This window comes from Nanorana parkeri, unplaced genomic scaffold, assembly GCF_000935625.1.
Source record: "Nanorana parkeri isolate BGI_ZX_2015 unplaced genomic scaffold, ASM93562v1 scaffold1096, whole genome shotgun sequence".
NCBI classification, from domain to species: domain Eukaryota; kingdom Metazoa; phylum Chordata; class Amphibia; order Anura; family Dicroglossidae; genus Nanorana; species Nanorana parkeri.
Genome location: NW_017307364.1, coordinates 409155 through 422045, shown reverse-complemented (window position 1 = coordinate 422045; position 12891 = coordinate 409155). Strand labels below are relative to the sequence as shown.

The 12891-nt window shown below is 39.8% G+C and overlaps 1 protein-coding gene across 1 annotated transcript in view; it reads right to left on the bottom strand.

The window, feature by feature from the left end:
* Positions 1-8013: 8013 nt before the first annotated feature.
* Positions 8014-12891, bottom strand: part of LOC108796345 (mucin-2-like) — a 55905-nt gene continuing 51027 nt past the window's right edge. The window contains exons 10-11 of the mRNA XM_018567807.1: positions 8233-8387; positions 8014-8028 (exon numbers count right to left, since the gene is read on the bottom strand). Coding sequence (XP_018423309.1) covers positions 8014-8028; positions 8233-8387 — 170 coding nt within the window. The remainder of the gene's footprint in view (positions 8029-8232; positions 8388-12891) is intronic.

The window sequence follows — 12891 nt, the reverse complement described above, 5'->3', positions numbered from 1 at the left end:
TGATTTAATGGAATGCATACATTGACTGTCAAGTATATGGTTTACTTGCTTAAAGGAGAACTATGAGGTGAGTGCTTTTCACTCACCTCATAGTTCTAGCCGACCTGTGACAATGAGACTGTCACAGGTCGGCTCAGTAGATCGGGAGGTGAGCGAACACATACCGGCGCTCGCTCACCTCTCGATCCTGTCACAGCTCTCTGCCGTGACAGGGGAGGGGCTGGATTCCCCGCTCCGATCCGCCAGCGCTGACTGACAGAACGGACAGGGGAGGGGGAGGGTTACAGCTGGCTCTGCCTCTAGATAGGCAGAGCCAGCTGTCAGTCACGCAGCTGGGCGGATCCCGGCACAATTGTCGGGATCCGCTTCAGCTGCAGCGTCTCAGTATACCGCGAGCTACAGCTTGCGGTATACTGAGCCTAGGGTGATGGGAGGACACTAGTTTGTGTTCTCCCGTTACCCTAAGGAGAACTATGGGGAAAAGCCTTATCCCCATAGTTCTCCTTTAATCATTGTGTCAGGTTTTATTACTTTATTTTCACGTGTAGTAAACCTGAGAGAAAGTAGTAACAAATTAGTTTTGAATGCGATGTACATGACAGGTCTGTGTGTTATATATTACACATAACTGGAGAAGGTATCAACTCTAATGTTAGGCTGGATGAATTGAAAGGATTTCAGAGTTTTGGTAAAATTATACCATATGTCTTAATAGACTTATGCCTTCCATGTGGTTTACCCTTCATCTTCTAAAATGTTTGAAATGTTGCAATTAAAAGCTCAATCACAGGCAAACAGCTAAATACACCGAAGAATAGATATACGGGAGCTGCTTTGTCCATCAAATGTTTTTTTCTGCCCCACAGCACAGCCCTGTTAGTTGCTGACAGAAAACCTTAAGGACTCATTCACAAAGGGAAGTATTTATAAACAATTTTAAAGTGCAGATAACCAGTGCATACAAAAATAAAATATTAAACTAATGTGAAAAAATATAGATTGTCAGAATCATTAAATAACAATAACAATTATTCTATGTTAATAATTATAAAAAGGGGAAAAACCTCCCGTGTAGAAATTATTTTGACTAATGAATTAATATATATACTGTGCTAATATATGCTTCCATTACCTATAGTAATATCCGTAATAGTAATTTTCTCTTATTGAAAAACCCAGTGACTTCTAGTATAACCAGTTTAAACCCTTATATAGCTTAGTTTATGTCCTACGCATAGACATTACATGGGGAAAGACAGAGAAATCCTTAACAAACAAAAATCAACTTAGGTATCATGACCCCAGCCCCCTAGCTATGTTTGCGTTGAAATTGAAATGCGTTGAGAAATTAGGAGGACACAATCCTTATAGCACTCTCTCCGTCTTCAACTAAGATTTTTATATGTATACCTTTTTGATATTATCATGAGTGCATATGGCTGTACAGCATCAGATGAGAATGTACTGTAGTGAATATTAGCTCGGTATTGTCTCATGTTCCCTGAATATTAGCTCTGCCTGCTTTTGGATGTAAGAAGCTTACTGATGGGTGTCCTCCCATAGGCATGTTATTCCTCATAGTGGGTACTTACTGCTTTTGCTATTTTAACTGTAGTTGTTACTAGACATGTGCGATTCGTTTCGTTCCGAATCGAAATTCGGACGAATTTTCGGAAATTCGGACATTCGGATGTATCCGAATTCCGAATTACAGACATAACGAATGCAAACGAATCCGAATTTCCATTTCCGAAATTCGGTAGCGTTCGTACGAACGTTCGTTTCGTTTTCTGTTCTTATTCGTTTCTTATTCGTTTCGTTCGTTGGAGCAAAGTGACATTAGAGGAGAAAAATATTTTTTCCCCCTCAAATGTCACTTTTGCTGCAAATGAACAAAATGAAAAAGAAACGAATAAGAAACGAATAAGAAACGAATAAGAACAGAAAACGAAACGAACGTTCGTACTAACGCTACCGAATTTCGTCCGAATCCGAATTCCGAATCCGAATTGACTTTCACACCCGAATCCTGAAAAACGAAATAACACAAATCCGAATTTAAAACGAAACGAATCGAAACAAATTTTTTGGCAGTGCACATGTCTAGTTGTTACGTGTTCATACAATCATTTTTAATGAAGAATATTAATTAAAGATTTTATATATTTACAGATTTTTGAGATGTAATTTTTTTGATTGTGTGCACCTTAAAAACCTTGGTATATTCTTGATATGAGGGTGTGCTGCCTCACAATCAGTGAACACCTTTCAATTTAGTGTTGCTATTTATAAACAATAGGCAGAACCATTCCTCCTGCACAACTCCCAGGAGTGTTCATTCTGTGTGAATGGCTGAAAAAATAAATGTTCTTAGCATATTTGCTCTCCGAGTTAAAAGTAACATAAAAAAATACCAGAATATTGCCACTAGATGGAGCTCAGGAGCATAGCAAATAAGAATTTGTTTGCTGTGTTCCTCTGCTCCACCTTGTGGCCATATTATGGTATTTTCCTGATATTACATTCAACTTATAGAGCAAATATGCTAAGAACATTGTTTTTTTTTCATCCATTCACACAGAACAAACATTCATGGGGTTTTGCAGGATGAAAGGCTCTGCAAATTGTTTATATTACATTTGACTTGGAAAGAAAATATCCTAAAAATGTTTGTTTCTCCTCCATTCGCACAGAATGAATGTTCATGGAGATTCATAGGATGAATTTTTTATAACTATTTCCTTTTGTGAATGAGCCCATAAGGATTTCTTTCAGCAACTTGCAGGGTTTTTCCTTCGGATTCAGCCCAGATATTTATGTTTTGCACAACCCATCTAAACAGACTGAATAGCTTTTTTTCTTGTGTTGCACTTTGTTTTAATTTCTGCTCACAACACCTCAGGATCCATCCTCTGCCCTCTGCTTCCAGTCACACAGCAACTCTTCCAGGTCACGGCTTAACTGCTGGCATGCTGTGTGCCATGCCCCCCTTCCTGCTCTTTGTGGCAACATTTACAGTGCCCATAACCAGGGCAACCATAACATCTTCCCACAACCCACAAGAGCACACAGTAAAACAGTACAGGGAGAGTCGGACCACTATGTAAAGTTTTCTCCAGCACACCCCAAAGATTCTCAATGGGGTTAAGGTCTGGAGTCTGTGGTGGCCAATCTATGTGTGTAAATGATGTCACATGTTTCCTGAACCACTCTTTCACAATGTGAGCCAAATTAATCCTGGCATTGTCATCTTGGAATATGCCCAATGTGCCATCAGGGGAGAAAAAATACATATGGATGGACAGGAGCACTCAGTATAGGGGCTACCTGTGCTTTCATAATAGAGGATGCAGAAAAACAGATTTAGGATTTTGTGTCCTCGATCTCTTTTTCTGTTTTAAAAGGGAAATATCAGGGGTCTGTTTAGACCCCTTTTTGAGATCTTTGATTACAATTACACTTTAATTACAAACCACAAAACACATAATTTATCACATATACTGTTTTTTTAATATTCAGCAATAGACAGGTGTATATAAATATAATAATCATATTGAGAAAATAAAATCCTTCTTTCATTTGTAATCCAGCTATTTACATAATACTATACTCAGGGGCTTATTTAAAGGGAGTTGTGGTTTGCCCTCTCTGCTAACGCAGAGCATTGCTGTGTATTAGCATTTTACTTTTGATTTATAATATGCATGTGGAAAACACTTGCTGATAGGAGGGTAGTACAGTCACATGCCCTATTCCAAGATCATGTGACAGATTTCTTCCTCCACCCAACACGCTTTTTAAATTTATCATAATGAGTTGGACTTTGCGTGCTTTAGGGTCCTGCAAAGTCCCGCTTATTACCATGAGTGAATTGCAATGAAAAAACACACAGCAGTGCTTTACATGTGCCAGAAGTGGTCTCAATAGAAACATAGTGGCATGGTGACAGTTAGGACATCCAGCTGCTTTATAAATATAGCCCCCATAGTTTAATAAACATAAACACTTTTAAGCAAATAAATAACTCAGTATACATTTTTTGCAATGCATTTGACCACGGTGGTATGTCCTAACTCTGGCTATACAGCTGCTACATAATTATTACCCTTAGGTTAATAAATATAAACACATTTAATCATATAGATAATTAATTATAATTCAATTGCAATGCATTTAACTGCACAGTATGTTGTAAGCCACTTTTGCAGATTAAATAAACAGTTTCATCTTCAGAACATAAAAAGGGATAGAAAATGACCATCTTAAAGGAAACCTGTAATGAAGGAAAACATTAGAGGCCAATGGTGGCTACTTAAGAAAGTGCTAGTTCCAGGCTGTAATGTGTTTACACAAATTGAACACTTTCAGAGACACTGAACAGAAACTAGTATGCAAAAAAGGAATTCTGACTTCACTTTCTGCTGCACCACTTCACTTGTTTTTGGGTAAGTGCATTGTACTGGGTTGTATTTAAAAAACATTGCACTTAAGGTGAATGTTGGGTTTTGTTAAGTCCCAAACCCTACTTCATAGAAGCCATGGTTTACATACTCTGCACTGATGATGGTCAAAATGCCTGAACCTGCTAAATGCAGTTTGAAATGAATGGTTCTATAAGAGTAGGCTATATTTGCAATACACACCAAGGGCTCTGAGCATGCATAGTGCTGATGGGAATAATTTGCATAGCTCCAACCACTGTTCTGTAATTAGGAGTACATCTTTTTTTTTTTTCCTTACAAGCTTTCCGCATTCACAACTGTAACGTTCTTGTAGCAACGTTCTCTGCCTCCTTTTTCTACATTACTGAATTTCCCTCAGATGCTAATACTAGAGGTGATGGAATCAGAAGACCTGCTCATTTATATTTTTTATATTCACTTAAATATTTCTGTTTAGGACTGTGTGATTTGCAGAGAATCGCGCAATTTAGAAATCTAGCCGTCTGCAACCCAGCCGTCTGGGTTGCCCAGTTCTTTTCAGACTGGACATTTATTCATGCTTACATTATATTTTGGAGAATAAAAAAGAATAAAAGGACAACCCAGATTTGTTGTGATATGTTCAGCTACTTTATAAGTTAAACTTTTTTGATGCATTAGATTAAATTAGAACTTCAAAGAAACTTTCTGTGTAGTATTGGGTATACTGGGAAAAGGTTAAAGCATGTGTTTTTATTGCTGTCTGTGTGCACACAAGGAGATTTACTCCCATTTACTATTCTGATGACCATATCATCAAGACAGGAAGTGAGGGAAATCAAACATTTTACAGCTATCACCACAACAGTAGATGGGAAATCCCCCAATGGCAACACATGTTTTGAGATAAATGTCAAAGATTGGATTTTCTCTTACTTTGAGGAGACTTTCTCTCACTTCTAGTTGTCTCTTTAGGGTAGGAGGTGAAGAGAAGTCCCCCCAGTGGAGAAACAGGAAACTAAAAAAAACAGACAGTGGTTCTAGCCCTTCCTTACTGTATCCAAAATCTTTAAAAACAAGTTTTGACTGTGATTGACCCATGGGTGAAATTCATAATGCTTCTGTTTCTATACAGGTATAGCCTAAAGTAGCAAGTTCTAGTCTAGATGGCAGCACAAGTTAGACTTATCAAAATGGTTTACCATCTGATTAGTAAACAGCAGTTACAACACATTATGCCTATGTCTGTTATGTAATGCATATTTGGGGGGAATTTATCATAGCAATTACGAGTGTTTGAACTTGCATGGGCATTTTTTTGACGCACTTTGTGCCAGATTTATGTTGCTAGTGTAATGTTGTTCATAAATGAAATTAAATAGACTCCAGGAAAGAAGACTCGCAACTACAGGCAAAAGTCATAAACTGTCGCTTCTTGAAGAAGTGATCATGGGGACCTCTTAAGTTGTGATTGTTTTGTTAGGTGATACTCCAGTTTCAGACAGCCTCAGGACAAGTGCAGATGTATACAGTTGCGAACCCTCGCAAAAAACATGCGCAAAAATAGTGCAAGCTCTGGTCAAAACAGGTGCACATGTTAAAAGGAGTGGTTAAAAAGATTTGCGCATTTAAAAAAATGTTCTAAGAGGCTAAAACAGTCGCAATTGCTTTGATATATTCCCCCCATGTGCCTTTAAAACATCCTTGCACAACCAACAAACTGGAACAATTAAAACTATCCAACACCAGTTTTTCCAGTTGGTGTATCAAGTTTGTTTGTTAACCTGGTACAGGACCTATCTTTGTAACTGGTCAGCTGAAAAAGGAAGTGGTAGAGTTAGCATTCATTGTTCACTCTTTGAACATTTGCGTTGCAGGGAAGTTCTGAACCTGCAGAAGTAGGAGAATTGATTCATCATTATCAGTCCGTAGAATGCCAGTACTTCATACAAGGTTGATGTATTTAAAAAATTGTGTTTTTGTAAGAAACAGTGATGACTGCATTGTTAGTCGGTATTTTGGGGTCTATGCGCACTGGGTTGGCCTTTCGCACATCTCAAATTCATTTCTTTGAATGCCTGCTCTTGGAATGCACATCCTCTCCCTTTGTATTACTCCACCTTCTGGGTCCGATGGTTGATATGAAGGACTCCAATCTCCATAGTGTGTAGAGTAACTTGGGTAGCTCCCCACTCTGGATGTCAGATAGTGAATACAACCTGCGAGCTGTATAAAAATAAAGTAAACATGTTTTACCTTTGGTATCAAAATAGGGAAATAATAAATCAATTACCATCAAAACATGTTTATTTTCTATAATACTTGATCTTAAAGAGTATTTTCCTTTAAAAGGGATACATCAGGTTTATGTAAACCTAGCGGGCTCAGTTAGCCCTTGGCATCTTATATGTCTTGGATTCTCCAAAAGCGAGATATACCTGTAATAACTTTCAGCTTTGTTACTTACTGTCTACAAGGGAAATGTGGGTGTTCCCACCCATATTTGCATGTTCCACCCGTGTTGCATTCTCCATAATATGAAACAAATAAATAAGCAAGTAAATAAGGGTGGAAACCCCTCATAACCTCCATAGCTGGTGTGCAAATCCATAAACTCAAGTGCAGAGATCTCACTCTTACTAAGGTGATTTAACGATTAAACCCGATTTTTGCCAAATGTATCCAATCGAATGCTTACCCCAAGCAATAGTCCCAACAGCATTCCGGCACCCAGTATGCCAAACAAGATAATAGCCCAGTATGGTACTGTAATAAATAACAAAAATAATCAGTTACACTTAGCACAGGGTTATAGACTGAAATTATAGCCTTTTGTTAGTTTTGGGTAGAATGGGGAAGGGCAAGAACCTCAAATTAGCTTTTTTATGTGGAACGTGGGTTTTTCAGTCATCACAGGTCATCAGTCTACATGTTTAAAGTTATTACACAGATCTGACAGCAACTGAAGGCACAAACAATGTATAGGATGTAAAGTAGAAATCCCAAACTTACATTGTACACATATGTTAGTATTTGAGTGGGGGCATGGGAATTGAGAGTCCCAGATTCTCCTGGAGATGGTGGAGAGTAATGGAGGGAATTCCCCCAATGCCCAATCTCCACCTCTAGTTTTGCAGGTTCCCCAAAAAGTGTAAAGTTTAAAAAAAACTTTATGTTGCTAGACGCAAAAATGGGAGTGGTATAAGGAGAAGGTGTGAGAAGAAGGAGTCAACAGGGTCCTAACACAGGGCTTAAAAAGCTCTCAAGAGTCACAAAATGTATTCAGTGAGCTGGAATTGAGCTTTAAATGGCAACTATAAGGGTCTGGGCTATTTTTTCTAATCCTCTGTGTTTTTAACTGCTCAGAGCACTATGGGTTATCTAAAGAAATAACAAAACAAATGTCTTCTCCTTTCAGGCAGGCCAGCTCTCTCTGAAACCTTCCACTGACCCACTTGAGAAGGGGTGAATTGCTGAAATGAATTCATCACCTGTGTGTGTAAATATTAGATTGGGCTATTGAGTTCTATAAACATTAGTATTTCTGTCAAAAAAGAGGCAAATACCTAAAGAGAAACATCTAACAAAGAGCCTAAGGATCCACTTGCTGATTAAGAAAGACAGATTATGTAGAAAACCAGTATACTTTCACTTAATGTGACTATATGGTAAGTACAATTTTCAGGGAACATAGCAACAATACACCTATTCGGATGACAGATTGTTAATTCTATTTGTATTTGGAATATGCCATTAATAAATTAATATTATGCTAGAGAAATTGCTTACAGTCATTATTTGTAGCTAGTACGGCGGCAGCATTTGTCTGTCCTTTGGTGGTAGTCAATGTGGTCGTACTGGTGGGTCCAGAGGTTGTGGTTGTAGTGGACATGGTGGTTGTGGTTGCTGTAGTAGAGGAAGAGCCTCCATTAACTCCAGGACTTGTGGATGTTGTAGATGATGTTGCTGTGGAAAAAGAAAGAACTGTGTTAGCCGAAGCCAATCTTACATAGCAAGTAGTAGTGGACTGTGCAGCAGTAGTAAAAGCAGTAGTTGATGTTGCTGTAAGAATGGAGATTTTACTGGTAATTGGTTTTCTTTCAGATGTAAGTATTAATGGTTGTTAAAGACTAAAACCCAAAATGTAAAACTCAATCCAAACTCGAAACAAAAATGTAATATTTTGCCGCTTAAAGCTCATCTCAGGGAATATATTACCTACCCTCCCATCCATCTCTAACTCATCCTGCACTTTTTACTTACCTTGTTAAGCAAGATATACTCACAACTCCGCAGTTTGGGTCCCTTATCAGTATCGCTCTTAGGTGTGAGAGACTGCTAATCCAGCTCTGCATATGTGCCTACTCTGACACGTCCTCAACAGTCCCCTTGTGCTGACACCACCGCTGCAGATTCTTCTTCTGGATCCTAAGAGGCCACTACCCCTGGACAGCCAAAAATCAGCTTGAACAGACCTTAAATGTGGTGGCTGCATTAATTTTGTTTTTTTTTTCAGTCTTTTTTTCCCCCCCTTTGTTTTCACCTGGTGATCCCACCAGTAATGCACTTCCTGTCCTTGGTGAAAATGCTTTCTCATTGTACTGTATGTTTAAGGGAGCATTATTGTCACCCTACACTTCCCTCCTGATTTGGACTACAAACACATTTCCCTCATCCTCAATAAATAGGGGAAAGTGTTTTGTTGTTCAGTAGGGAAGGTAGTAGGGAAAGCCGTTAGGAAGGAAGTTATAAAGGCAATTGATTTCTATCAGGATCAACGGGTATATATTTCTGTATTTGCAGAAAATGTTCTTAGCCTCAAAAAAGAAAATTAATCCAACCACAACATCTAAGGACTGGTAAGCTGCAATATATACTGTATATATAGATATATATAGATCTATATATTGTAACAAGGACACTCCACTGAAGACCGGAGGTGCAAGTACAATGCAGTTTATTTGCTTTCAAAACGAAAGATAACACGAAATCCATCGTATATCTATATCTATATAGATCTATATCTATATAGATCTATATATATATATATAATGTTCTTGGGTTTTAATATATTATAATGCAATATTGGATGTTTTTACCATAGCAGCAGCAAGGCTAGCTAAAGTAACAGCAGAAATGGAGACCAAAATAAAATCAGTTTGTGTTGCAGAATAAGTAAGAACAGTGTGAGCATAAGATACTTAATTAGTAGTTGCGGTAGGAGAGAAGGGGGCATAGTAGTAGCAAAGTTACATTAGTTAGAGATATTATAGCAGTGGGACATTCTGAAGAGGTAAGAGCCATATTGATCATTTGTGTTTTCATTTTTTGATATGTGTTACTCATGGGAGCAGTGGACGCTCCCAAGGTAATTGAAATACAGGACCTCTAAAAGTAGTCAGTGCTATAGTGGTAATAATGGTAAGTTGAAATCTCATCTCCAGAAGTTGTAAAAGCTCCAGAAGTAGGAAATTCCAAAAACGTTTGTGCATTACTACTACTAGCACCTGAAACTGCAGAAGAAGTAGGAGTAACAGAAAAATGCTGCAGTACTTTCTGGTACTGTACTAGTAATGGATACCATAGAATAATCTAAGGTAAGAATGCCATTTACTGTGTTACCTGCCATGTGAAATGTTGTAATTGTATGTGCTGGAATATTACTGGAAGTTATAAAATTAATTAATAGAAGAGGGGTGGTAGCTGCTGTAGAAGAAGATACTACAAAGGACATTCAGCTACTAGGACAGGAGGAGAAAGAGAAAATAATGTGGAAACTGTGGCAGTGGATTCTGCACAAGAAGCAATAACATAACAGTAACAATAACAGTGAACAGTTGCCTTTGAAAGAGCTTGCAATTGTACAGACTGAGCTATAGGAAGTAAAGCTGTCCATAGACAGGTCAGTTGCCAGTCTTGGAGCTGTGTGGAAAAAGTCAGCCAAACAGTGACTGCATCCACTCAGCTGTGGTCACTGTTGGGTATTCTTACAGCTGTGATTGTCAGCTGTCTGAATTCAAAAGCCTTTAGGGGGGATTCACCAACCTATGCTGTGGGGGAGTCCAGTTATGGGGGAAGCAAGTGGTTACTTTTGTATCAGGGGGAAGTATTTTGTGGTTTTCATTTATTTTCTATATATTGTTTTTGTATTTTTTATATCAGTTGATAAGGCTGATTTTTGCATTTGTGTTGCTTAAAGGAAATAATTTACTTGTCAATGGCCATTTGTTCTTGGAGCTGTCTTTTTGTTCACGGCACAAAGCTGTATCATTTGGAAGAAAACAGTTCAAGAACAGTGTGCACCTAAACCACCTCACATTATATAATTTACATACACCTTAACCCCCCCCCCCCTCCCCATATATAAAATAAAAGTTAGGCATACACCACTTAAGCCTATTATCCCTGAATACCCTGCTGCTGGCCAGTTTTCCACTGCTGTATCATCTGTAGTCTCCTAATTGAAGTAGTAAATCACCCTCCTGTACTCTTTGTCTCTGGTGCATTTTGGCCTATTATCCCTGATTAAAACTGTCCTACTACTGGCCAGTTTTAAACTGCTTAATCTTCTGCAGTATTTTAATTCTTATAGCAAAGCCCCATCCTTTGTCCTGCTGCATGTACTTTTTCTCTAGGACATTTTGGCCAATTCTCCCTCATTAAAAGTGTCCTGCTGCTGGTCAGATTTACACTGCTGTATCATCTGAGGTATTTTAATTCCTAATAAAAGCCTGACAGGACTTGGCCAGTAGCAGGATAGTTTTGCATCAGCAAGAACAGTGACAGCCACAGGTGCATCCCTAGTAATGACAATTTTAGTAGTGGTTGCAACTGTATTAGTAGGAAAAAAGTAGCAGTTGGTGTTGTAGGAGCTGTAGTAGTTAAGGCTGCAGTAGTGGTTTTCTGTGTTATAGAAGTGGGGGCTGTAGGAGTTGTTGGCATTGTTTTAGTGTTTGAGAATTCAGTAATAGAGGGTAGTGTAGTGGTGTCTAGGGGTGCATTCGCAGACAGCAGTGTAAATTGTAACTTCAGAAGTCCAGCGCGTTACTAAGCCCCGAAGTCCAGTGCACTACTAAGCCCTGAGTCCAGCGCGTTACTAAGCCCAGAGTCCAGCGCGTTACTAAGCCCATAGTCTAGCGCGTTACTAAGCCCAGAGTCAAGCTCGTTACTAAGTCCAGAGTCCAGCACGTTATTAAGCCCAGAGTCCAGCGGGTTGCTAAGCCCTGAGTCCAGTGGGTCACTAAGCCCTGAGTCTAGCAGGTTACTAAGCCCTGAGTCCAGCAGTTTACTAAGCCCGGAGTCCAGCGGGATACTAAGCCCGGAGTCCAGCGGGTTACTAAGCCCGGAGTCCAGCGGGTTACTAAGCCCAGAGTACAGCAGGTTACTAAGCCCAGATTCCAGCAGGTTACTAAGCCCTGAGTCCAGCGGGTTACTAAGCCCAGAGTCCAATTCATATACTGTTCTGCATTGCTGTATAATGTTTTGCTGGGATTTGTAGTCCCCCTACATCCAGTGCAACATCCAGTACATTAGAGTGTACGCTCCTCTGGTACAGAGACTGGTGTGACTGGCTCAGTGTTCTCTGTACAGCACTGGGGTATATGTCAGAGCTATATAAATGTATAATAATAACAACAACAGTGTGATGCTGTGGGGGGACATTAGAGTGTAAGCTCCTCTGGTGCAGAGACCACGGGGTGGGGAAGCAGTTTGTTCCTTACGTCCACCACTGTTTTTGCTGTTGGTAATAAGTGCAGTACAGCACTTGGTATGGTCCCTGCCCCCCTACCCTGTGACTTGGTACCTTCCTGTACATGGAGGAATGGGAGTTTTCAGGAGGTGGAGCTTGGTCTGTAGTGGGCTTTACAAAAGAGCAATCAAGGAGTGTAGCAGAGTCGCTTGAGTGGTAGAGTAAGTGTTTTAGCAGCCCAACGATGGGGGTGGGGAGGGAGGCCCACCTGAGAGGCCACACATCACACCTAGCCCACCTGGGAGCCTGTACAGGCTTAGATGTGCTGGGGGATAGATGAGGCACAGTTAGTGTTTAGTGAAAAGGGAGTGTGGTTAGTGTTGAAAATTAACCCCGAGCCAGACTCGGGAATACCGCCAGGGAGGTTAATGAAAAGGGAGGGCGCTTAGTGTTTAGTGAATAGGGAGGGTGCTTAGTGTTTAGTGAAAAGGGAGGGTGCTTAGTGTTTAGTGAAAAGGGAGGGTGCTTAGTGTCTAGTGAAAAGTGAGTGCGCTTAGTGTTTAGTGAAAAGGGAGGGTGCTTAGTGTCTAGTGAAAAGTGAGTGCGCTTAGTGTTTAGTGAAAAGGGAGGGTGCTTAGTGTTTAGTGAAAAGGGAGGGTGCTTAGTGTTTAGTGAAAAGGGAGGGTGCTTAGTGTTTAGTGAATAGGGAGGGCGCTTAGTGTTTACTGAAAAGGGAGGGTGCTCAGTGTTTAGGGAAAAGGGAGGGTGCATAGTGTTTAG